Here is a 27257-nt window from a genome sequence, read left to right as displayed (position 1 = left end):
CCTCTATTTTACCTAATACAGATATTTCACAGCTCTTACATTAAAGCCAGAAGACAGATTTGTTCCCTGAAAGAATGCACTACAAAGGTCTCAACCTTTGTGACAAGCTGATATTTTGTATTGCAGAGGGTAGAGGTGACAACAAAGCACTTCCCTTAAGGTATCTGCCTCTCTTTTATTTTGGGTAATAGGATTTATTTTGTTCCTATAACATCATAGAGCATCATGGATGTTTAACCTCTCAAATACACTTGTGTGGCTTTTGAACACCTTTGGAAGTTGAAATAAAAAGCACATGGACACCTCCTGCCATCCTGAGAACCACTTCAGAAGTTTCCTTGCTCGATTAAAACATTTTGCTTTCAGCTGGGATATTCTTCATTCAGACCACAAACCAAAGTAATGGCACTTAACTGCTGTCATCTTTATTCACTGTGCTTTCCCTTTCAAATTCTAATGTCTAAAGAAAGTGAGCAAACACTTTTATAGTGGTCCTTTTATCTTTTAAGGCAATGGGAAACTACATCAGCTCCCAATAGTTAATGAGAACTTACTTTTCATTGCATTTTATGCTAATAAACTGGTTTCTCCATATTATTTTTATAATAGTGATAAAAAGGTCTGCAGAGCAAGAGCAAAAACATTGCAAACTCTTAGTTATGAGACAGACTGGACAGAAATCACCGAAGTATTTCCATTCAGAAAAATATAAATATATGAATTCGCAATAAACTGCATAATGATGCCTACATTCTTCTGCACATGAGTGGAAAATGTTACTTCAAAATAGGAAAAAAAAAGCAGCTTCTGGTTAGAGAAGGAATAGGCATTCCACACTTCAAGTGAAAAAATGAGGTTGTGGTTGAAGATTTTAAACTTTTCTCCCTCAGTCACACAACTACAAAGAGCATTATTAACTCCCAGCAGAAATTAAACCTTCATTTGTACAGTGAAAGAAATAGCAACATTTTTCTGAAAAGAAAAATAACATTGCTTTAGTTTGAAAATAGTCAGGTCAGTTCTTCTGTTAATTTTGGTAGCTTGTTTTTGTAACTGTAGAGGCTGAAAAGGAGTTCTGAATTCAGAGACCATAACCAACACAATGACTCATTATTTAAATGCTATTTAGTTGTCTACTTATATGCACTTAAATGATTGCACGTTTGCATATTTACACACTTCAAAAATTCAGTCCTTCTTCACAAAAGCGTATTTTATATATATACACATTATTCCAGAAAGGGGAAACATAAACCAAAACTAACAGCAACTTCATGGGCAGCATAAAGAATTTAGATGATAATAGTTTTAACATCTAACAGCAGACCACTTCATTCACCAAAGAATTTTGCACATTTACACTTCATTCACCAAAGAATTTTGCACATTTACATATATGTACACAAACAAACACCTGGATGCATGCATTTTATACTCTATTTCAGAGTAGCCACATGTCAACACACTGGCAAAGACTCAAAGAGTTGGGCTATTAAACAGCAACAGCATTTATCTTTAAGAGAAAGAAGACCAAAAAGATCTCCATGACACAATCTAGTATTTTAGATCATTGACTCTGAACTGAGGTCTCTTGCAAATGATACTGTGAGCAGAAAAAATAAAATATGGTTCAGAAAATACACTGAGGGCAAAACTATTATGAAAATAATACTTTTTTGTTTCTAGGCAATCTAACCAATAACCACTACTATGACTCTACTGTTTTTACTTAATTAGCATGATGATGTTTTGAAACTTGAAAGAGGAAAAAAAGTACTTTTATAGCCAGTTTGCAAGATAATGCTACTTTTCTAGTTTGGAAAGAAGTCATTATGGTCATTATGAACAAGCTCTAGTGAATCTCTGGTTTTAAGATGATATTTTCTGATGTCATTTTAATATACCATTTTAATTACAAAGGAACTGATATATTTTGAGAGAAAACAGAAAAGTTTCAAATCCAATAAAATAAACTTCAGTTACAGACAGCTGTTGCCCAAGTGAATAGCAAATATTCCACTAAAGTTGGATATGACACTTCCAAGCAGGAAGTAATTAAACATATTTGGTAATATATGATAGATTGCAAAAGTGATTTACCTACACACCAAGTTTATCCTTACAATTAACCCACAATCTCTATTCATTAAATTAAGTACGAGGTTCATCCTAAATCGCTTTGAGATTCATCAGAAAATACACAGCTATCTGCCTGTTAAATATTTTCCATGTCAAGCATTTATTACTTAGTGAATTTCAGCCTGGCTCCTCATGTTGGATTTTGATGCTCTTTTATGTGCTGTATTCTGTACTCGAGAGAAAAATGACCATTTTATATTGCCTTTGGGTTTTTTTATGATAAATTCTATTTTCTCGTCAACTCTTTTAGATGGGGGGAAAAAAAAGTACCTGAAATAAACATTTCAGTCATTTTAAGTTTGCACAACTGCTTTACAAATCACACAGCCTGACCTCCTTCTATGATATTACATTACAGCAAGATCCAAAATAACATTCCAGTTTGACAGCTAACCTCAGGCACCACTGGTCTGGTATCTCGCTGCTTATACTGCTGGCTGAAAAGCTGATAGGATACGCAAGACAAGCTGAGAGTTTAACTGGCAGAGCTGTTCAAATCTAAATTGTGCTATTTGAAACTTAGACCACAGGAGACAACAGTTCACTTTTTACCATGGCAGCAGAATCAACCTCTTGGCCCCGTGAAACTCATATGAATACATTTAGCGCACACAAAAAAGATCTCCCTATATTATGATCAAAGCCATATTCAACACACATTTCTTATGCACACTCGATCGTCCTGTTGACAGTGCTGGAAGTTAAGTAGTATGGACTGCTGCACATAGGTTTCAAACCTTGCTGGAGCCCAATGGCAGGCTACTTTTGACAGTGCAATAATGACAAGCACGTTGCAGGCCAATGCCCGTCACTCCCCAACATCCCGGCCTGCTCCGAGCGTTGCGCGGCAACAAAGTGGGCGGTCAAAGGTTAACTTGGAAGAAGACAGCGATGAAGGGCAACTGTCATGCACCACTGAGTACTGTGAGGCAGCAAGGAGTGGTTGTCTTCTCAAGAACATGCAAAATGTTCTCATTCTGTCCAGGCAGACACATATTTGAAGGTCCTAAATGAGACCACTGCCAATTCACGGAGAGCCAAACTGACAGCATGCCATTCAAACTGTCTCTCTCAAATTTAGCTTTTCTTTTTTTATTTCAAATCACAAATGCATGCAAAGTATAACATTAAACAGAACTCCCAGCAGTTCTTTTAAGCAAGCCACATTTGGCAGGGTAGGAAGAGTGAGGGGAAAGACATCTAAACTTTTCCCCCTCTTGTTCTTTAAATATTTAGAAGTTCAATTATTTCACAAGAATGTCTTCCATTTTTTGTATGCCTGCATTTATTTCCAAAATTACATCTGTTGTAAACCTTGTTCTAAATACTGGTGTTTCTTCCAGTATTAAAAAACAGAGTCTAAAACCTTACAATTAGGTGTAATACCTGGAATTTTAATTCTGCATTTGTATATTAATATCACAACAGAAGCATACATTAAAGCATGCAAAATAAATACTTTTCACCAGTCTCTAAATATTCTAAGCATTTCTGTTATAAATGGCCCAATAACAGTATATTCTATTTGTTTAAAAGCACTGTTTTGTGTGGAGTTATGGCTTGAACAGCATGATTAACAATGAAATTGCATTATTTTGCATAAAACATATACATCTTACTTTTAAACCATTGCCAGTATGTATATTTTTTTACATACATATTTAAATTATGTGATCATGGTCATGTTTGCCTCTATTAACATATAAAAGACTTCAGGAAAAATAGAAATACTTTTTTCTATTAGATAAACAGTGATGTGTCTCATCTTTCATATGAATGAACACTTGACACTAAATTTAATCAGGCTGACAAAGGATCATATGGGTAAGCTCTCTGTGCCCTTTTCATGAACAGTCCATCTCTCCTGCACTTACAGGGCCAAACATTGCCCTCTCACAAAGCAGTCAACATGCAAAGTGCTTGTTGCTTTCACTGGGTCACTGGCACCCTCCCACCTGTGACATTACTGCTCTGACCACCTTCTGTCATGGCACCAAGCCTTTAAAGACCCTAATCACAAACTGTGCTCTGCAAACTGAAGAGAAATGAATTCTCATCATTTATGAGGAATATGTTTGGATCATAAAGCATAAACCCATGTGTTTGGCACGTACACAGACACACACAGAGCACAGACTCCATTAGGTAGGCATTACATTGGTATGTTCTATTGCACAAGCCATAATATAAGCACTTATCAATCACAGAAATCACAGATAATGACCAATCTACTGTCCTGATCACACTGAATTACTTTCAGTTAGCCAGAACCATAAAGTTATAATTCAACTTTGTTTGACTGAATAACAAACTTCAAAGTTTTTCTACATAGGCAAAATGGTCCTAGGTAAAGCAGAAATTGTAAATTTGGGGAAGGATCATCAATGTGACAATGCCACCTTGTGAACTAGACCATGGCACTAAGTGCCAAAGGCAGCCTCTTCTTAAACACCCCAGGGATGGTGACTCCACCACCTCCAATGCCCAATCACTCTTTCAGTAACATAAGGCATTGTTAAAACAGTTCAGGGAGGGCTGACCAATATCTACAGTTCATCACAAAAGTTTAAGCCATAACACCCCTAAGAACTTTGCCATATACTCTCATCAAGCCCAACTTGCTACAGCCAAGTGATTACAAGTTTTCTGAAGTACCAGTTCCCATGGTCAGAAAATTTCCTACAAGTTTCAGCAATACTGGAGAAAAGCTAATGAAAGCTAACTTAAAAATATTAATATCAAGAATGCAAAGAAACTCAGAAGAAGAAAGCCTTTTTAAAATAATTCCCCATGGCAAGCAAAATAGGCATCCAGGAATATGAGCTTTTCCTAATGCAAGTAAAAGATTTTTGAAGTTTTTTAAAATGGAATACAAGATGCGAAATAAAATCATTGGCTGTACTCATAATCTGCTTTTATTTCATTAATGCCTATTTATAAATGCTTTCCATAAACACTTCCTATTGAACCAAGATTGATAGTGTCCATATGAATATATCACGGACTATTTTCCTGGACAGCAGCATCAGAGGCTCAAGAAATGACAGCCAGCACATACCAGATGGTCCCAAGCTTGACAATGCACAAGCTTTAATGGCTTCTGGTTAAAAGAATGGGGGAACTCTACACAAACCCACAGTTGTTCCTGTAGTTTTCCTCAACTACCATCTTCTGCATGAAGTTTAAAAAGAAACAAACCACCAGTATGGTACCCATTGTGCATTTCACATGCCAGAGGCGAGAAAGCAGAGCACTGAACATCCATAAAAGACAACTGACTACTGAACTAATCATCACAGGAAAACATCCAAACCAAAACAGTTTCCCTTCCCCATTACCACAGATGCAGAGAACCACACAACTGATTGAACCCATCTTATTCTAAATAACTGACATGGGAATGGCTGGAAAGTGGGGAACACAACTGCCTTTTGATCTTACCTCCTGTCAAGTCAGTTACATTATACTCGACAAATATTGTATCTGAAATAACAAATTTAGTAAAAAGTTACTTTTTGGCTCCTACGTGGATAGAAGACAGAACTGGGTCTTTTACAAGTTCATAATAGCTGCAGTACATGAAAAAAAAGTTCTTCTACATTTTAGAAAACATCCAGGCTTACAGAAACAGTTCCAAACTGATCAGAGCTTTTGTATAATTTCTGGTATGGCACTTGCATGGTCTCAGAATACACAATAAAATATTTTACTTGAAATTAATCTAATTGGAACACCTTTCCACATTTTTTTTGCAGAAATGTCTTGCAAAAGTGATATGTTTGACAAATGCTCATTTTCTTTGAAACAGCTTAAGAATTTCTGTTTAGAGTCTGACTCTAAGTACCTTTTCCAAGTCAGAAAGATGGTCATTTTCCTGATGTTTATACGTCCTGTTTACAATGAAGGCCCAAAACCAGTTTCTCCTACCTAACATCATTAGACTAAATATTTTGTTCTGGTTTTATTCAGTGATTACATACATACATACACATCATAGCTCAGTTCAGTATTTTACTAAGTGCAGTTGTTTGCCATCACATGGTTTAGATATCAGACAATGAAATATTTCCTATAAGCACAAGAGCATCATTACCTGCTGCACTGACATAATTTAAACTAGAAGTAAGCACAGAATAGAATCTGAAGATTTTTCCAGATCCTGAGTGCACATTCAAAATCAGTCAGATTGGGCTTTTAAGGACCTTTAACTGCTTTAACTACAAAAAAATCCTATCTATTTCCATCAGAGTAAAAAATTCCTACTAAATGTGCTTTTGAACATGCATTTTACTAGTTAAAATTATACCAGTTAGAATGATACCTATGTGTATGGGTTTACATGGCAGTAATAGCAATGTTTTCCAACCCAAAAGTTGCTTAAACTTACTTTTTGGAGATGAAAACCTTTATTTGATCTTCACCTCCTTTTTTTTTTTCCTATAAACATACAAGGTATGTACAATTGTGATCTATCACTGGCAAGATCCGGTGCATGAAATTTCTGCACTCAGAGGACAGAATATCCATGAGATGTGGGAGATTTTAAGTAAAATCTTATGCCAGCAAAGAATAGAATCTCTTAATATTACGAGGTGTTTGATTTCAATACAGCTTTAAACCCTAGAACAGAATCAACAATGTATTTTAATCAGGTACCTTTTCAAGTATTCACTGCATGAAGTACCAGTTGCCTGAGGGTTATGAAATAATACTAAAAACTTTATAATCATTCATTGATTTAGTTTTGAGCATAGTATATCATTTGAATCCAATGGGAACATAAAGAGCTATTTGTGAGGTCAACCACAGTACAGACAGAGGCTGACATGATATCGATGGCAAGGTGGAAAGAAATTGCCAAATACAGCAGATCAATACCTCGTTTCACTGTTACACCCTTCTGCAGACATAAAATATCTATCTTTACAGCTACGAAAATAATAATAATGAAAGTGGGAGATAAATGCTTCCCTCAAGGTAAACTATTTGATTAGCTGAGGGCAAAGGTGACAAGAGCAGTTACATTAAAGTAACTTTACAATCTTAAATAAAAATGGTGGGAAGAGCAGCAGATAAAAGGACAAAATGAAGCTGAACAAGTTCTAGGAGATAAAGACGTAATTCTTTTGGAAATTGGGGCAGCACGTATACAAAGGCAAAAAAATGCTAAGCTAAATAAGCTAGAGCAGAGTTTCTTCCCATAATCAGACTCCAGTAAATAATCACAAGTCATTTGAAATTACAGCACTATAATTTTCTATCCAGAAGGCTCCAAATAGATGCTTAATCTGGGCCATACTTTAAATGCCAATAGATACTCATAACCATGTTTTGCACTTCACTAGAGAAACTAACCAAATACAGTAAAACACTGCAGTGCTTTTCAGCCTTGGCTGGAGGAAAAAGGTTCATATGATATTTTGGATGCTCTTGGTCATTACAGGTAATTTAAGAAATTGATAAATTATTAAAAGCATGACATCCCAACCCTGCTTTGGCTGCAGGCTGCATAAGTTTGACCATCAACTGCAAGGGAAGGGAAACAAGCTTTAGGCAGTATCTGTTCGACTGCCTAGTGTTCACTAACCTGGGTCAGCTGAAACTGAATCTTCTCTGATGAAAAAGAAAAAAGTATAATAATTATTCATCAAATGTTTTCAAAATCTAAAAATAAAATTGGAAGTAGGCCCTGTACTGCACCTTCAGTAGTGATGTTTCACTTCAGCTTTATTTAAAAAATGCTAATTTCCATCTGAAACGTCTAAGATTATACAGTCAGTTTAGAACCAGAAGACTAAAGGCTTTGAGTGCTTATCTAGCTTTCTGAAACTGAATAATCTGCTAACAAGCTTCTCAAGATTTCTCTTCAGAAATATATTAATTCAAGCCCCAAAATTCAATTCACATGAAGTTTTATTTTTCTACAGAAAACAGAAAGGATTTTCAAAACTTATTTTTCCTCATTTCTGCTTGCAAATGTAATTTTCCTGAATGCTACAAGCTATAGAAACATTTGAAAAGTAATGTAAAGAGCTATCATCACCTTTTTAGAAATTCATGTCTAACACTGGCTTTTTAAATGACTGTTTTTGTCTCAGTGTTCCTGTTTGAGAACATACTCATGTTTAGTAACAGTCAAAGCTTGAAAACTAGAGTAAAGAGGCTGCTCACCAGGAGAATGGAATTTAGCAAGAACCATATATTGTGTTCATATTCCTCCTTAGAACAGAGGGGGAAATTTAATGTTCTGAGGCAGACAAGGAATCACAATTCCTCTAAAGGTATTGATACTCCAATACCTTTTAGGAACTGTGAAGTCTCTCCAAATGACACAAGTTGAATTGGTAAAAGTATAATGAAGAAATAAAGCAGAGGGGTAATTAGATAGATAAAAATACTGTTTTACCAGAGCAAAAAGCTAATTTAGACAACAACAAAAATTTTCTAAAATGCATGGGCTGTCAGAGTCTCTAAAATAAACAATCAGTGGGGTAGCTTGTCCCACTTCTAGGATGCTCCTTGCCCACCATGAACTGGCAGGACACCCATGGCTGTCACCTGGCAGGAGCCAGAGCAGTGAGCCCAGGGAAAGCTCAGGGTTCCATCTCCCACACTCAGGTTCTGCAGGGTGCTGTGCACTGGGAACAGCCACTGCACCGAGGCTGGCCGAGTTAGAGATGAGAGCTTCCATTTCAAACATACAAAACTGTGAAAAAACAGACAAAAGAGGCAAAAAAAAAAAAAAAAAAAAGCAGCCTTCCCATATTCAGAACTGGGATATGCACAGCTCACCATATGACTGTCTCATGTCGTGGACCACCAGGACAGAAGTAAACTGAAGACCTTCAGACCCCTGGCACTGAACTTCCCTTACAGAAGAGCCTCCCAGGCCATCACCCACATCCACCATCCATTTGTGTTCTGAGCAGCCATTCTCCTCACACCCTTAGCTCCAAGATCTTTGTAGATTTCAATATGTGAAGTATAGATCTGTCCTTATTTACAGCAAAAAACAAACGACTGAATGTAAAACAACGTTTAATAAATCTGCAGAGCCTAAAGTACCAATATAATTCCGAGCAGGAAGATAGACATGCGCTTCTTAATTAAGTGGGTGATGTTCTAGTTAAAACAAAAATACAACCCTGGGCCATAGCTAAGATTAAGCACATTCTCTTGCAAAGGAAGCTCTGACTATTATCAGTGTAAAGGCTTTAAATCACAAAAAATAAACCATCTAATAGTCTGTATTCAATAGTAAGTAGAAAGTCAGGACACAGACTGATTTGGATTAACACATTTTCAGTTATAACAAGTAATTTTACAGAGGATTAGTATCTTGATGGTCTGATCAATACTAGGCACTGCTGTTATTACAGATGAAGAGAAAATTACCCCTCCAGTAATAAAATGTGTGTCTCGGTTCTCCTTCATTTGCTGAGTCCATTACTGTAATGGTTCCAGCATTAGCAGCTGAGGCAATTTAAACAGCAGGAATGTGATGAATTTAAAAGCAAGAAACATTTGCCACTCATTCTTTCTTGTATTTTATTCTGCATATGCAAGGCTTCTACCTGACCATTTCCAATATACAAATCATGTGTTATGTGACTATCAACACTATTTCTTAATTATTGTCCCATTAATAATGGGAAGGTCCAATAATGTGATTACCACAAAAATTGCTACTGGCATATTGGTTGCTGATTCTGCTAAAACTTGCACACCATTTACCTAAGCAGAAATATGACATGACAAGAAGCTTATTTAACTGCATCTAAGCTGTTTCATTAATTTTCCTAAATACAATTTCTAAAAGAATCTAATCTGTCAATTAGAAAATTTTGTTTTCTTTGGTTCTTTTTAATAATATTTTTTATCTAAAGAGGTAGAACAATCACCAGAAACAATAAATCATTGTAATATTAGAACAAACCATGGTAACAATGGTTAAAGTTTTTAAACTTCATTGTGTGGTACGGGCACCATGATTCAGCATTAATTCTAAAACCAAACCTTAATCATTCTTTGAAGTGCTTTGAGAATACTTGTCTAATTTTCCTTGAGCATTAATATGTTGAAGCAACCTGTTTTACCTTGTAAACATGTATTATTTTGCAGGCAGCAAAAATGAGGATGATGCAGGAAATAAGACCTTCAATGATATCTCAGCCGAAACTCAGTATATTCCCTTTTTCTCCTTGTAAATAAAATACATACAAAGCTTTGTGTTATTTAAAGCTTTATGTTTCCCTGCCACTTTGTCCAACATGTCTCACAAATGTGATACTGCATATGAATATCTTTGTAAAAGCCCTTGTGAATATTCAGATATGTGCACATTGATGCATTTATTATTTGTACAGCAATAAATTTATTGGGCTGGGGTCCCAGCTGTGCTGGGAGCTGTACAAACATAACAGTAATGTCTGTGGAATACATTCTCTGCAGTCAGGATTCACAGTAATGTAAATTAGCATAAACAACTACAGAAGGTAATTGTGAACTGGCTTTAGTGGTCTGTTCCAAAGACCCATCAAGGCAATACCTTTACTTTAAAAGAAAATAATACTCCACACTAGCTGAGTATTCTCTCTTTCACCTGGTAATGGCACAGGGTGTTAACATGCAAAGAGTGGTAGAGGAAGCATATACAGGAAATAACTACAACTTGGCCTCTCTCATACTGAAACTTACTTTAAAAAATCCATCTTGAATAAATAAGTCTCAAGAACATTAAGTCATACATTAAATAATAACTTTTTAAACTCATAAATCAAGATAATAAACATTCTAAAAGCAAAAAGCTTTCTTCCCAAGCCTAAAAGGAGCAAATAGCCTACTTAGATCACCAAACAGGAAGTTTGTTTGGTTTCACTTTTCATGGTACATTTCTACACCCAGTGAAAAAGAAGTGACCAACTCTAACCAACAGTGTAAAGAAAAAAAGGCTCAAAATAACTATAAACTGTATTAATTAAGATGGAATTCTAAGCTAAAAGAAACAAGCATGAACAATCCCACAATAGACTATTTCATAAAAATGCCTTTTCAGCTAACGAGCAACATCTACTCTAACAGTTCTGGTTTTATGCACAGAAGTAATATCTGCTATGGGGAAGACCAGAGTAGCTGATGGCTTGCAACAGCTCCAAAGGTATCTTTAGAAACTTCAGAGAAGTTGTGTTTTGGTGTCCACTTAAGACTCAGAGAAACATTCTACAGGACATTAGCATGCCCCATGTGGTGTTTAGATCAGATGAGTAGTTGACTTCTGACTATGGTTTTCCTACTTTTCTTTCAGACCCTCTTCCCAGGAATGAATCTGCATCCTCCTCTCTTGACTTGGAACACCAAATACTAGCACAAACAATGTCATTTCTGATACACATTTAATCTTACTCAACCCAGCTGAGTGATCTGCATAGTGGAAATTGCTGTATGACAGCACTGCACTCTACAGAACTTCTACCACATGTACTTGGAACACAAATGTCATTCTATAACAGCATAAATCAAAACTTGCTATATCCAAGAAAATTCGAGCCAGAGAAAAGTTTATCACATATAAGAAACATACTACATAATTACAAAGCAAAAGCCAGTCAGTGGGATTCTGACAGACAGCATTTAACTGTACACAATTACAGCAAAACAAGAACTTTTATTCAGGATTTAATTCTGGAAAACAAGAAACATTGCCAGAAGACACATAATCCAAACCAGCTTCTTTACCCAACCACTTCCCTCTCAGTAGTAGGCCTCATAAATCTTCGTCTCCAGAAGAGGTTGGGTTAACCTCACTAATATTTGGTTTGCTAAAAAATATTTTAATCAGTACCTAAATGGAAGTCTTGGCAGAACTGCCACAATAAAGACACTGTTCCTTTGTCTTCAGCATTTCTCAGGTGATCAACATAAGCTAGGGATGGCCAAACCCAAGGACTGAAGGGTGAGTTGACACCCTGCCAGGAGCCCAGAGATTACATCTCCAATTAAGTTGTAGAAAATAATCAGTATGAGGATGCTTCCATGGGGAAAAAACCCACTTATGTTCCTTCTAGCATATCCCCTCCTTTTCTCATTGCTGCTTTCTCCTTTGGCAGCCTTTATTCTAAGACATTCTACAAGCTCGTTTTGCTTCATTTTCAATATACTCAGCTTCTCTCAAGTAGTACCCAGCTTACCACATCTCTCTAAGGCATTCTGTAAGTATTGACACCTTTAAAGTCTCTGTAAGAATCTTTCATCTTTCTCTGTCTGTGCACCCACAACACTGAGTTGTGTCTATAGCAGTACTCTTGCACTTGACCTCAAGTTTTTCTCATACATTGTTCTTGACACTTCTTCAAGTGCCTTTCCTCCTAGAGCCTTTGCCAATTTCGTTCACAGCACCATCCTTTCACCTCCACAGGTATCCCTGAGCTATTATCTTATCAAGGGCCATTATTCTCCTAAAGCAAATGATTCCAAATACATTCAGGAAGATCCATTGACAAGACAAAGGCCCTTGGATGGGCAGCACAAATGAACAGGCTAAAAGAAGATTGGGTTGAGATTTTTTTCCTCCAACTATTGGATGGGAAATCTGCATATGGTTTGTCATACATGGAAAGGGCAGAACACAAATGGAACACTGAAATTGCTGTCCCTCAGCAACTTGGGAGAGCAGACAGACAAATTACAAAATGACCAGGTAGTTCTTAAGGAGTTGTTATGAAACTTACTAAGGCAAAGAGGCCATGAAGTTTTCTAGTAAAATACTTAGTTGGAAACTTACATCAGACCCTTTCCCTGCCTTTGCAGGGAATAGTATATTTAACACTGAATAGTAAATTACCAGCAATACCAAAACTAGCATGTTCCCTGTCCAGGTGTATAAGATTAGCATTTTCAAAGGCATTTTCTAAATTTATAACGGAATTAGCCTTCCTTTCACTAACACCTCTAATATCAGTACCGTGCTTTCAAACAAGTCACTTACTGGCTCTCAGTACTACTGTTTTGTAAACAAAATCAGCACAAGTACAACAACCATCAACAGCTGAAGTAAAATATTGTACAATGTAGTAAAACAAGCCTTTCAAAGGCACCTGAAACAGCAAACATTCAGCACTCCTGTTTGCTTCCACAGACAGTGAAATAGCATCTTCAGTGTAAGCATGTAACAGCATTGCATCTAAACACGTGAACAAGAAAAGAAACATTATAAAGCTCGGGCGGTATAAGAGACTTAAAAATATTTATTTAGGTCAGGCTTAGTGTAGAGTACTTTTAAATTTAAGAATGAGGCGCAGTTACACAGTGCATCATCCCACTGTGAGTGTTTCGACAAACACAAACACACGGTCCTGGCATCATTTTCTTCATATACCACAGAACTCTCTTTTAAACTGAAATATCGTGCCCAGCTGGCACACGCCTTTCCCACCAGCTCCTGTTAACACTGTACGAGGCGCCCCTCATCCAGGGGAGGGGGATCGGGCATTCCCAGCTCAAGCAGAGCCCCCAGCCCGGCGGAGCCCCCGGGGCGGTGCGGGGCGCACGCAGCCGTGCGGAGCTCACCCGGGCTCCGCCACCGCGCCGAGCCCGGGGCCGGGGCTCCCTCCTTCTCACAATGAACTTCACGGCGGCCTCGGAGTCCCCTCGCTCGGGGCTCCAGCACTGGAGCGACCGGAGCCCCGGGGGCTCTGCCCCGCACAGCCCCACGAGCGGCGGAGACGGCTGGCCAGGGGCACACACGCTCCTCGGGGCTGCGGGGAGCAGGAAGCAAACGGAAGGTACCTTCAGCTCTTTCTCCCGCTCCCCTGCTCTCCTCTTCATGGTGCCGCCTTAGCCGCCCGCCCGGAGCGGAGCAGCACCGCGGGGACCCCGCGCAGCTCCGCCGGCAGCGGCCGGACCGCGGCTCCGCGGGCAGTGCGCGGCCCCGCCCCGAACTTCAAGTCCCGGCAGGCCCAGGGCGGCCCGGAAGGGGAAGGGCCCGGTTGGCAGCGGCGGCAGCCGCTAACGGAGCGCTGAGGAGCCCGGGGCTGGCCGGGGCTGTGAGTACGGGGGAGCTTCTCCCCCTCTGGGCACGGCTCGGGGAGGAGCGGGGCACTGGAGCTGCCCGCGGCTGTGGCGCCGCGTCCCGCAGCGGGCGGGCCCCGGCCGGGCTGGCGGCACCCGCGGGGCTGCGGGCGGCGGTTCCAGAGCCGAGAGGCTCCTCCTCGCTCGGTGCCCGGGGGAAGAGGCTGGAGCCTCAGCGTTTGGCTCAGAGTAGCCCTGTAGGCCTGTGTTCGTACCGGGAAGGGCCGCTGGGCTGAAGCGGGAGCTGGGCTCCTGTGCCCGAGGGAGCGCAGCCCGGCGGTGTCGGCGTTCCGCCAGGAGAGGAGGCGAGCGCTGCCTTCCCTGCGGGCCCTGCCCCTCCAGCCCCGCCAGCCACCGCCAGCGGCGCGGCTCAGGCAAAACTGAAAAGCTTTGTACAATAGGTTGGAGTCAAGACACGGTTGTTTGGATTGTTCTGTGTTGAAGGAGGACTTACAAGACTGAGAGATGTTTCTTCCCTTAGGATGTTGTGATTCCATTTCCTAACATCTTCCATATCTTCTCTTTTTTTCCCTGTCCGCCTCCCAGAACACACAGCACTACAACACATGAAATTTGAAAGATGATATATGTGTGTATTTCTACCAGGTAATAAATGAGATTATTTTAAGTTACAAGACCAATAAAGTGCAAACATGTAAATTGTAAAGACTCAATAGAGGGAGAACATAGGCTGGAAATACATTATGATAAACTAAGATAGGTGGGTTGTCCCTCCCACCTCCTTTTTTAAATTCCATCTACAAAAGGATCATCTTGGCCATGTCTGACACTCAAATTCAAAAACCCTGTTGAAACAATTAAGTTGTAATTCTTGTGATTTCACTAGAAACCCCCTCACTGGAAGTCACCTATAGCCCCATTGGCTGAGAACTTTCAAAAGATTAAGGAATCCCCACTCAGTTTTACTACCTTTGAATGATGCTGGTACAAAAGCACACTTCTGTGAGTTTTATAAGAATCTGGACCTAAAGCATAAGCTTTGATAAGTATTAATTTTATTAGTGTCAGACTTGTATAACAGTGCAAAGTTGTGTGCAGTTTTTTGTAGTAGATTTTCAGATACAGGTAGTGATAGAACCACTTTTGTAGGTAGTGAAGTGTGTAACAGAGTTACAGTTTCTTTAACTTTAGTAGTTATATAGAAAATTCTTGCTTATACCTAGCCTGAAGTTCTCACAGGTTAATCCCTGAGATATGGGGAATATTCCTCTCTCTGTACACTGAGTTCTGTAGTTTTGAGAAACAATCTGTGCTGAAGTGATTTTAGGGTATCCTTTCTTGGAAATAAAGCCTGGTTTAAGTTTTTGAGGTCGAGGATGGCATGTGGATCTGTCCAGATGCAAATACAAATTTATATCTCTCTCACTTTGTTATGCTTTCTTTTAGGAAATGCTGCACTTTTAAGTACTATAACTTTTGTAGCAATGTTGCTGTACAGTTTTGTCAGATGTAATCTCTTTGGAAATGCTTTCAAAAGTAATACAGAATGCCATGGAGAAATCTCATATGCTTTTAGAAATAACGCTGGAACTGGACTGCAAGGAAAAGTAATTTTGTTTAAGTGTTTGTGATTGACACTCAGATAATATTCAAAGAGGAACTGTAACATATGTAACACAGGCTTTGATGTTTGAAGTGTCCTCTCTCAAAGCAGCAGCAGAACTGGTGGTTATTAGTGATTATTAAAGGCATGGGTATGTTACTAATCAGGCAACTAAGTTGCCAAGCCAAATTCTAAATCTGTAATTATATTTGGCCTCCTTAAAACCAGGAGACATGTTTGTACTATTTCTGTCTAAAACCACTGTATCTGATAAAACCAATTAATATGGTTGGTTTTTTCATTTTCTTTTTCTGTGGCCCAGGACAGAAAAGATAGCTGAATGCTTAATTTCTGACACTTTGTAATGGAAATGAAACAATTCTTTCTCTTCCTTTTGAAAATTTGACCTTCTAAGTTTTCAGGACACTTTGGATTTGAAGTTGCTTTATTTTGTCACTTCAAATCACGTCAAGTTGCCAGTTAAAATTGGCTTTGTGTGCATCTCTGCTGTGTTAGTTTGCTTACAGCTCAAATATTTCTGTGGTTTTGCTGCAGCCAGTAATGGATTACAAAAGTTGTTTGTTTATTTGAGTGACAAGCATGTGTTGTTTTGTCTCTGGTTTTAAGTGAGTAGGTTTCTCTCATACTGAAGATAACAGGTAGGTATCCATAGTAAAGTTTCTTCAGCAAATAGTGAAAGCCAGTAATGTTTGTCTGTACCTGTTACTGTTCTGGAGGTTTTGAAGCCTGATTTTGATAGATCACAAACATTGTGGAGTCATGCTGATAAAATACTTGTTTAGCTCTTGAGGCTCAAAAAAGCCTCTGTCATTTTTGATTTGTGAAAGCAAGGACAATCACATTCTAGAAAGATGTACAGTGGTATCTTCTCCTTGCTACCATCATGAACCAAATTTAGCTGATCCTCTGGAGGTAAAATGTCTGTTTCCCCTTGATCTCAGTTGCTGTAGATGTACTGGTACAGCATAATAGTAACCACAAAAAATGAACCTAGACCTGAGTGAAGCCAATGACTGCAGTCAGAGCTAATTAACAAATTTCAAAGAAGTTTTGAGGATTTTTTAAGAGCAATGCTAAAAGAGCCAAGGGTGCTGAGGAACTGAATTCCAGTGGATCTGTGTCTGTACTGGTTGCCAGTTGTGCCATTGGCTGAGTGGTGTGGACATCAACATCCCTGAGTAGCACTCTCTGTCACTGACAACATTGAAACTGCAACCATATTGCAAGTCTACAACTGTAGATCAGTTCACTTCTATGGTCATGATAAGGAAACATTTGTTCCACATGGAAGAAAAATGTGTTCCTGTTTATTCATAAACAATGAAGTCTGGAAATAATATTTTATCATAAATTTTAGTGATGAAAAAACCAAAAGATTAAAAGCAAGACTGACTTGTTGGAAACTAAATTTCCATTAATCCCTTTTGTTTCTTTAGAACAAAGCCATAAGGAGAGTTATTTATGAGGGAAGAAAAAGCTTAGGCAGCACTTCTGATTATGATTGAATTAACAGATATTTCATGGGCTGTCTGTTGACTGTGCCATGTCGCTTCTGCCCTCTGATGCAAGTCTCCAGTAGCATCACTGTTAATTTCCCAGTGCTTTCCTAGATGGTTCTGGATTGACTGAGGATTTTTATCACCTGAAGGGCGTAACAATGGTTTTGGGGATAAGACTGTCAAAAGGACTTCATGTCTCTCCTTTTCTGTTGTTTCAGCATTACTTGACTCTGTGACCAACATGTAATTTTCTGCTCCAGAAGAAAAGAAAGAAGCAGCAGTTGTTAAGAAGTATGTTCATATATTAGACCAAAACAAATGTAGTACTTTTTCACATTAATACTTTCCTAATCTCACTTTGTCATGTAGCTAAGCTTTCTGTTGCTGCAAGATAGAATCATGTTCAGATTTATGAGAATCATTCATAGGAGACTTTCTGTCTTAAAAAGTAATTTCTTATATGACAGTGATTGAAAGAAGACTAGGAGAATGCCAGACAGCACTGGAATGCCTTCATAACCCCCAGCACCTGTTTGAAAGAGTTCCATTCATAACATGGAAGATGGCATTACTCATCTACCATTCGATGCCTTAAGCTTTTACCTCTCTTGAGATGGACAAACAATTAAAAAACCCCAACTAACAAAAAACCCACAGGTCCCCTTCCCACATCCACCTGGAAATATGGCCTTAGCCCAAAGATTCCTGGAAGCAACAGAGCTAGAACTTAAAAAGCTATTTGTGCATATATTACATAGAATTGGAGCTATTGCACAACAAAGGTGTATCTTGTGAATGGATTGAAACTGCCATAAAATTGAGAACTTCAGAGTTTAGATTGCAATCTAGTTGAAATACTATTCAGAAGTCTGTCATTCCAGTGAATTTGCCATAACTTTTGCCTTCATTTCATATGGTGTATTGTTCTAGTCTCAGTTTAAATAACAGATGAAGAGGAATTTCATTTGAATTTTGTTATCCCTAGATAAGCCATGCCTGCTGCAGCTGATGTAACTGTGGGGGACCTGCCTGTAAGACATACAGGTCTAACTCCAGCTGGAATTGAAGGATTACAAGGTTTGTACCAGCTGCTATTTATTACAGCTACAGACTTTGATCAGTGGCTTCTTTAGTTTCTTTCTAAAAATGTTTCTGATGTTGCCACTCACAAAATTAAGTTCAAATACCATTCAAAATCTGGCTTAAATTGAGAAAGATGCTGTGACCCATTGTATGTTCAAGTTGCTTGTTATAAGAGGGGAGTTGCTGTGAGATGGTAAAAACTGAAAATGTCATTGAGCTGTAACATTCATACTTCCAGAAGAAAAGAGGATTTTTTTGCTGAATTGAGGACAAGGCCAGATCCATTTCACAAAATGGGAACCAAAAGTATTATGCAATTCTGCTATGTTACTCAGCTGCTATTAGAATGGAACAAATGGGCTTAGTCTTGTATCTGAGTAAATTTACAGAATTATGAGTTAATATTTTCAAGCTTCAAGATAATATGTTAACTTTGGAACAGATTAGAAAGAATCCCTTAGGTAATGCTTATTTTGAGATAGCATCTTTGGCAGAACCTGGTTACTTGGTAAACTGTTACCTTTGTGTTGTCCAGTATGAAAACAGGTTGCTGTATAGTTTTAATTGCTTTTTTTTTTAATCTGTAAGAGGAAGGGAAAAGGAAGTGATTTAAATTACTATAAATCCAAAAAAATTAACAGACTCATACAAGTGTAAAATATAAAATTACTTGAAAAGTTGGGGACATTCAGTATTTCAAAATGAGTTTTGACTTTGAGCTACATGTTGTTGATTACATTGAAGGTAATTTAAAGTTGTCTTGGTTTGGGTAGAATCATGAACTGCACAGAATATAAAAGCTCAACAAGCCAGGTAACAAACCAGTCAAGAAGAACCAGAGGACAGGTTTCTTCATGTACATGATGATCACATCTTACTCAAGCAGCATGCAAATGAGCAAGAGGAGAAAACTAAAAGGTATGGGGGTTAATACTTTTATTTTAGCTTACAGTAATGTTTTTGCCCTTTAAAACAAATTGAAAATGTTGATTTCTCTCAGAGCACTTTTTAAAGCAGTAGCAAAAATCACTCTTTGAAATTAATTGTTTTTAATTTCTGGTTATGTCTGTGTATGTATGTCTTTGTGGTGGACTGTATTAGATCTCCATGCACTGAACTACAGTGCTGTCTGTCACTTTGGAGCTGGTACCTTGTGCTCAGAGCTATGCTGTTAGAGTGTTCTGGGAACTGTAGAAGAGTCTATGGAAGCCTAATGATTCATCAGGAATTTCATTCTAGAATCAAAATTGTGTATACAGTGAGATTCCACCCCTGTTATTAAACTTAGTGCTGTGCTGGCAAACCAGTTTGGGCTCAGCAGAAGTGTTGATGGTATTACTGCATTGCAGGAGGGCTGATTAATCCAAAAGCACTGTGACTCTGTGCTCACATTGTGCAGTACTAAATAAAGTCAGGCTGCATCCAAACAAGGTGGTGTGGGAAACTCGAAGATTCATAAAAGGGCATCTGAAAATATTGCTTCTGTAGATGGGACTATTTAGTAATTTTTTTAAGTCCAAGGAATTCTTTCCTTCTGACTCAGTATTCAGTGGATCAGGAACAAATTGACCAGCATGACATAACTTCCATCTTTTCTGTCAGGCTGTTGTCAAATCCAAGATGGTGGGACAAGTGAATTGTTTGCTTATTCCAAAGGGATTTCCTGTGTTTCTGTTAGATGCCTTACCAAAGGCTCTCATCATCCACTCAGGTAGCGTTACACAGAATCCTCAAATTGGAATACCTGAATTAATGCTTTATGGCACAGAAAATAAAAAATACGGTGTTTGCTAGAGAAAAAACTTAACTCCTCAAGTTGAATTTCTTTTCCAGCATTCCTTGCCAAAACCCTTTTAACTAGAAGTTTGGAATGAATTTGCAGTAGAAGAACATTGAAAAAACTCCATGTAAACAAAAAACCTGCTTACAGGCAAGTAACATTCTGTGACATCCTGAAGTTATTAGGGATTTTTTTTGTTTCACTTTTGTTCTTTTAAGTAGAAGCTTCTGTCCACAAGTATACAAAAAATAAAACAAGTCCTTTTAAATAAATGAAGTGTGTCCTTATTTTCAGTTTTCTTTCTGGGCCTTCAAAAATAGATTTCCTGTAAACTAGATACAGGTCTCAAAGATGTGCAACCGACTTTGTAAAGTCTTGAACTTGTCTCTCTCATCAAAGCCACCTTTTCTTTCTTTATATGCCAAGTTTTTTGCATTCACTTCTGGGTATGTTTTCTGTTCATGCATGTTACATCACCCCCAAATGCCCTCACTGCCTTTTGTTCTAGCTTACCAATGTTTATCAGAACCAAGGGAAATCAAAGGTACCACCTTTCAGATACCAAAAGCAAAATTTGTATCCTTCTAAAGACAGATGACAGCCATAACCTCTGTATCTAATTATATTCTGCAGCTAACTGTTCCTTCTCCAAAGCACACTGGAAATATTTGCCATGTATAAAATTGAGTATGGTAATGAGAACTGTTAAGTCTTTTTTCCAGAGTACCTTCTTAAATATCTCCACCTATATATTTCAGCCACTTTAGACATGGAATATATATTTAAATCCCAAAATACTAGAAATTGTATATAATTGGAATGTTGCATATTATTAGCATTCTTTCAATAGTTGAATGTTCTGTGGAATTGGAGCTTTTATAGTTTGCCCCACCACATCTCAAATCTGTAACTTTACTTAACAGCATGCAGAGGTTCCTATATAAGGTCATGCGTTAAAAATTACATTTAAGCACCATATGGAGTAAATATGTGTCCTCCCTTTACTAACCTTAAATGATAAGCCTTAGGAAACTGTTATTTGTCAGTGCTATAAAGCAGATTGCTGCACAGTGGTTTCAATTATCTTCAAAGAGTTCTTCACAGGCAGTAATAGTTATATCAAAACCTGAAATTTATTATTCAGGTTCTATGCTGAAGTCTTCACAGTGATTATGTTCCTTTCAACAGAATGCTTTTTATGCTGACTTTTCACATTCTTTTTCATCTTTTTTATTATTTCCCCAGAATGACCACCAAGTTAATACAGCTTGTTAATGATAAAAAAAGTCTGAACAGGTTGGTGGCGGCCCCAAGTGGCTGGGTCAGGCCTGGAGCTGGAAGAAAGGATTGTGCAATGACAAGAAAAAGTTCATGAGCTTGAGAAACAGAATGAGAGCCTCCCCTTTCAGCTGACCAGCAGCTCCAGATTCCAAGCCACAGACCTTGTCCATCCAGCTGGGTTCAATCTTTTATTAGCAGTGGTCTCAGAAAAGTGAGCAAGGCTGCTGATATGCCACAGCACACAGGGAAAGGTGTAATTCACATTTATTAAAAACAATGGTTTATATCCCTAACAATTGCTTCACTGTAGCCAGTCCATACTCTTTTTTGTTCATCAGTGGGCAATAATAGTACCTGTAGGGAGAAAGATTGTTTTCCCCTTGTTCTTGTATTTATTTATAGCAGCCATGTTAACTTGCTTGCCTTTGAAGTCCTTATTATGAGAATCCACAGAGGCAGGGGTTAAACAAAAGTACAGATTTGAGAAGACAGTAGCTATCAGGCAAGTTTTCTAATAGTTAAAATCATTTGACTTCCTTAGTAAAACTTCTCTACATGTTAAAGGGTTATAAAAGTAGTATATGAAAAAGTTTAGTGTTTTCATGTTACAACAAAGTTTCACATCTGTAGTTTGTTTGCACATGTTTTTCCTTTCTTAATTTCAAGGTTTGTTCTAGTCTCTTGATACATGTGTGCCCAGCACTGCAGACTTGAAAAATCTCACATGTGTGGGCTTTGAAAAGCAACTACTACAATGCAGCCATCTATAATGGTGCTTTTTGCTCTTGAGACTTTCTGCTTAAGGCAGGCTCCTTCTCAGGCCTTTACTCACTGTAGTTACATTGGGAAATCACACTTTAAAACTTTCATATATTCATAGGAACATTTGTAGAAGTAATTGTACTCAGTTAACCTATACACTGAACTGATAATGTATTTAAAAAAAAACCCAGCAGCTACAGCACTGATTCAAACCTGAGTCAGCAGAGTTGTCTCCTTAATTTCCAGAAACTATGGATCAAGCTGGTGGCCAGTTACACCCTCACACCAGTCTTTATTTTTATGATATTCATTCAGGTATATGATAACAGCAACAATTCTCATGTTTTTACATTAAAAAATGTGTTTGTTTCTACCAATTTGCCTCTCTAATCTATTTGTAGTGGAAGTTTTGATGATTTCCATACACCTGTGTTTACACTTCATATCATTGATTGGGCAGTCTTATTCCCAAAATCAATTTGTTTGGTTTTTGTCTTAACAATGCAAAAATAGGTTGGAGGTATAATAATTTTATTGAGGCCCAGTGCTACCAGATAGAAGAGGGACTTGGTTCTGGGAATACAGATCAAATGTTGATATGACAGAGGGGGAGGGCTTATCTTGGTATAAAAACAGATCCAGATCTAAGATGTCCTGTGCAGAACTAGGACTGGGACCATATTGATTAGGGCAGAGATTCTTAAACTGAAGCAAACATGAGTAATTAAAAAAAAACAAACAAAAAAACAAAAACACTTGTTCACAGAAGGTCCAGGTCAGATGACAATGTTCAGAAATTTCATAGAAGTTCTGATGTGTCAATCTGTTCTCTAAAGCCTTGTCCAAACCAGAGGGGATTCTGGTAATTTGAGTGCTCTGAATATGCAATTTTTTGAACACATTTTCTTAAGGCAAAGACTTACTAGAAATGTAGTAACCAATACTCAGAACTTGAACACAGTAGCATTGTCTTCCATAAGGACAGAGAATACTTTCTATAATATTAAGCATCATGGTTTTGTCTTGCATATGTCCTCATCCTGCCCTTTTGATCAATGATGATAAACCCAACAGACTGATGTTGGATTTCTGCCCTCTTTTTTTTAAAGACTGCTGAACTCTTAGATTGCTCAGTCAAACCTCTCAAATCATTTTTAGTGCAGATCAGAAAACATGCAGGACTTATCCAAAAGTAAAATGCCTTGAAAAATTCAGGAGAGCCTGGCTGTCTCTAGGTTATGAAGAGACCAAAAAAAATCCACAAAGAGTAAATACACCTTACTGGGTCTGCTTTGTGTTTGGCTGCTTTAAAAATACCATAGCAAATTGATCCAGAAGGTCTTCAACATAATTCTTGCAAAATTTTAGGTATAAGTTCATAGCAAACAATTTAATGTTCATTACTGCCCATGGATAATTTGGCATCTAGCAATAGTAGAAAACTATTGGCCTTGTATGAGGGTAGAGTAGCAAATTAGGTGTAGCTGTGCAGTGCAGCAAAGTCAGGCAATATGCCTGCAGAATGTGTTCATAATAAAGCCTCTATTAGAGAAGTCTTTTTTCTTTCTCTTTTTTACTTAAAAAAAAATACATGCACATTTCTGCAGCTTTGCATGTATTTCCCCTTTTTGCTATTTCAGTTTCAGACTGTTACCTTTAGTGGTGTTAAGGATCTAGTATGGCATGGTCCTGCAATCCTTGCTAGTTTGATTTCAATGGAAGTTCTTGATAAGAAATATGTCATCAGTTCTTTAACTGCCTTTCAAGGGAGGGACCCTGTTATTATGTGTGAGCATTCTTTAGTGCATCAGTGGTGCTACATAAATAATACATCATAATGTTTGCTATTAAATTATTCACAAAGTCATAAGTCTCCCCTATTCAGAATTTCCTTTATATAGTTTAAATAGGTTAAAGAAGTTGTTATCATAAATAATGTCTCAGTCTGTGCCTACAGTGAATTTAGAAAATATTTTAAATATTTTTTCATTATTTGAAAGGAATCTGTTTCGAAGAACTTCTGTGCTTCATTTTTGTATGAACACTCTTCTTCAAGTACAGCAGACAGAAACTGAAGATAACATCTAAATGTGATGTCAACTACCATATTTGTGTGAAAACTTTTAAGGAGTCTGAAAGTAAAGATGAACTTCAAATTCAGCTTAAAAAAAATCTTCAAATAAAGCTATGGTCTAAAAAGTAGTGCAGATCCTTATTTATGTTCATCAAATTACTTGTATCCAAACCATGACACTTGACCTAAGTTGCTATCTAAGTTGCTATTAAGTTCTGAAATTACTTCCTTTATAGTCTATTTCTAGTTTGAAACCTGATAGAAGATATGTTAGTATTTGAGAGATGCTGTGTTTGACTGAAAATACTAGGAAATAAACTGAAACATGTCCACCAGTACATTTGTAGAATAGTGTATGTTCTATAATTTTGCCACCAGAATACTTTATGGAAAGCTCTTAATCCTCAAGTTTTCCAAGTCATGTATTTTTTACGTGCTGAATGCACAGAGGCAGAACTTAAAGGGATCCATGAATGTTATACTTTGGACACTTTCATTAGCTTGCTTTCTTGGGAATGTTGTAACTGCTATCTACAACAGTCTGTATGAGTTGTTTTACTGCACAAATAATCCTACAGGTTTTGTCTCATTTTTAATTTTTGTATCAGCAGAGAAGAAATGTCAATACTGGAATACTGGAGAAAAACCTGGACATTTGGGTGACCAATAAGGTCATCTTAGTTTATCTTTGTAGCTTATGTTTTTGAATTTTGATATTATTAGCAGCTTTTTCATGTGTTTTGTCAGAAAACACATGGCTGTCATCCTGCTACTTAACCATGTAAAGACAGAGTTGAAATTCTTTAGGAGCTGTGTGGTGCCAGCAGGATTGGGCTCCCACCAATCTCCTTGCTGCAGCACCATCTGATGTCAGCCTGCTGTTAGATTTCTGCCAGCCTTTAGGAAAACATTCTTTATTTTGCTACATGTTTAAGAAGTTCTTGTGATTGAAATAGCTGTAGTTACCAAATAGTGAAGCAGCCCCAGCTAATCATTAGTTCACCATCAATTAGGAAGGGAGGTGCTGGTTATCCTGAGTTATCCTATATCCACAAATATCCCATCATATTTTAAAGCTGCTTTTGCAGCTTCACTGCAGTTTCTGTCTAACACTAGAGCTACATACAAGAGTTGAGTTCACATGCAGCACTCCTTGAGATGATTATTCTAATGTGGCTGCAATCAATGTTTTTTTTCCATATTTAATTGGAGTTTGTTTGGGGATTCTTTCAGGAATGTAGAAATCTGCCTTAAGGGACAACCTTGGATTAAACACATTTAAGTACAAAATTTATCTACAATTAGCTTGACTCTTTGTAATGAAAAGATGGCTGAAACCACAGCCTTGTGATTTGATGCCTATGGTATGGTACACAGTGTGCAAGTAAAGCATTAATTATGAATAAAATCATTTTGCCAGCAGATATCTTCAAATTACTTAATAGCTCATAGTACTTTCCAAAAATACCTTTAAAGCCATCCCAGACTGTATTTGTGAAACAGGTATTTGCATGTTTGTGCTTTTTGCTGTATGTTTTATTGAGTTGATTTTTTAATGAAAAAAGCTTATTTCCTTGTCAGTTTTTGATTGCTTTGACATTTTTTACTGCATTGTTACTCTGGACTTAAACTGATTAGCTTTGTTAATTAAATCAATTAGATGTATGTAGATCTGTTAGATAGTACTGCACATTCATGTTCTTCTCTGCTTGTGACTGTGTCTTGGATGTTGTTGTATTTGTGGTTGAGAACAATTAGCTGAAAAGCCTTTTGTTTATTTTGCCAGACAGAGGGCAAGTGACCCTGAGAAGTTTGGTGGTGATACATATTTTACTTGCTTGGTTTTCAGTTCTGAGTATGAATGGGTAAAAGTTTTTGAGCCACTAATCCAGTAAATACAATAGTCAGGACTCCTTAAGAGTAGTCTCAGTATTGAATCCATGTCCTGCTCATATGGAAGCAAAGACAAGATGCAAGGGATGTGGTTTAATTAGACCTCAATTTTATTAGCTTAGCCATCTGGGATTTACTGGCATAAATTTGTACAGTGGAGGTCACGATCCTTTCTTTAATCATTTCCTTCTGGTGTGAGTTGCTATCAGTGCCCCATTCCCACACAGCTGGTCCCCAGCCTGTTATTGGGACTCCACTCTATGTGCTTTTAATCCAAATGATAAGAGGTCTGGAAGAGAGATTGTCTCTTTGGTGTAGTTCAGACATTAACCCCAAAGATAATCCTTAGCTTTTTTAAGAGTCACTTTCTCCTAACTTCGTTTTCCATTTCAGACTTTTAAAGCCAGCACGAAGATGAGGTTGAAAGGAAGGATGGAGTTCATGTTCCTTATTGCTGCAGTTGGGGTAGAAGGCATAGAGCTAGGATCACTTTGCCCATTAATTCATGTTATTGCCTCCAAAGGGATATTAGTTCCTTTTCTTTTTCTGACTTCTGTTCAGCTCTACTTCCATGTGTCCAAGTTCTGTGGCAATTTTTTTCTTTTTTTTTTTTTTTTTTTTACTTTTTGGGCACTAAAGAAAATATTGCTTGAGCTATCTCAGTACAACTTTAGCCTTATACATTACTTTGAGGGAAGTATTTGTTTTAGTGAAAAACACTAGTTAATTTCTATTAAATCTGTGTATAACCCCTATTTTTAAGCAATATCTGAATACCTGAGCAGATATTCAGGGACCAGAATATACCTACCTGAGAGGGAGAAGCCTGTGTAGATCATAATTTTCGATTCTACTGGTTTGTGACTTCATTTCTAGAAGAATGATCCTTCCCAACAGTCTTCCTCAATTAACTGTGCCTTACCCATGAAATCTGAGAAGATCTCATTGTTCAACAAGCTCTTCTTCATATACCTGGATGCAGTGGACATTTCTTAGGCATATTTAATTCAAATAAATAAAGAAATTGTGATCAATGTAATGCACTAATAAGTAATTAATTGCACATGCTTTCTCTAGCTCTTAAAATTGCAAGGT

The 27257-nt window shown here is 37.7% G+C and overlaps 1 protein-coding gene and 1 long non-coding RNA gene across 11 annotated transcripts in view; one reads left to right on the top strand and one right to left on the bottom strand.

Moving 5' to 3' along the window:
• Positions 1–14099, bottom strand: part of FTO (FTO alpha-ketoglutarate dependent dioxygenase) — a 228811-nt gene extending 214712 nt beyond the window's left edge. Inside the window, exon 1 of the mRNA XM_071440403.1 lies at positions 13924–14099. Within this exon, the coding sequence (XP_071296504.1) occupies positions 13924–13962 (39 nt within the window). The 5' untranslated portion in view covers positions 13963–14099. The remainder of the gene's footprint in view (positions 1–13923) is intronic.
• LOC139596276 (uncharacterized) overlaps positions 14091–27257 on the top strand; it is a 50417-nt gene continuing 37250 nt past the window's right edge. For 9 of the 10 annotated variants that reach the window (XR_011681292.1, XR_011681290.1, XR_011681289.1 and 6 more), the window contains exons 1-6: positions 14091–14180; positions 14752–14811; positions 17508–17580; positions 18275–18366; positions 19146–19290; positions 20206–20302. This is a non-coding gene — a long non-coding RNA (uncharacterized lncRNA). The remainder of the gene's footprint in view (positions 14181–14751; positions 14812–17507; positions 17581–18274; positions 18367–19145; positions 19291–20205; positions 20303–27257) is intronic. The other variant, XR_011681295.1, reaches the window with a different exon arrangement.

This window comes from Agelaius tricolor, unplaced genomic scaffold (assembly GCF_023055355.1).
Source record: "Agelaius tricolor isolate 1412-34295 unplaced genomic scaffold, bAgeTri1.0.p SCAF_15, whole genome shotgun sequence".
In the NCBI taxonomy this organism is placed as follows: Eukaryota; Metazoa; Chordata; class Aves; order Passeriformes; family Icteridae; genus Agelaius; species Agelaius tricolor.
This window is presented reverse-complemented; position numbering and strand designations above follow the sequence as displayed.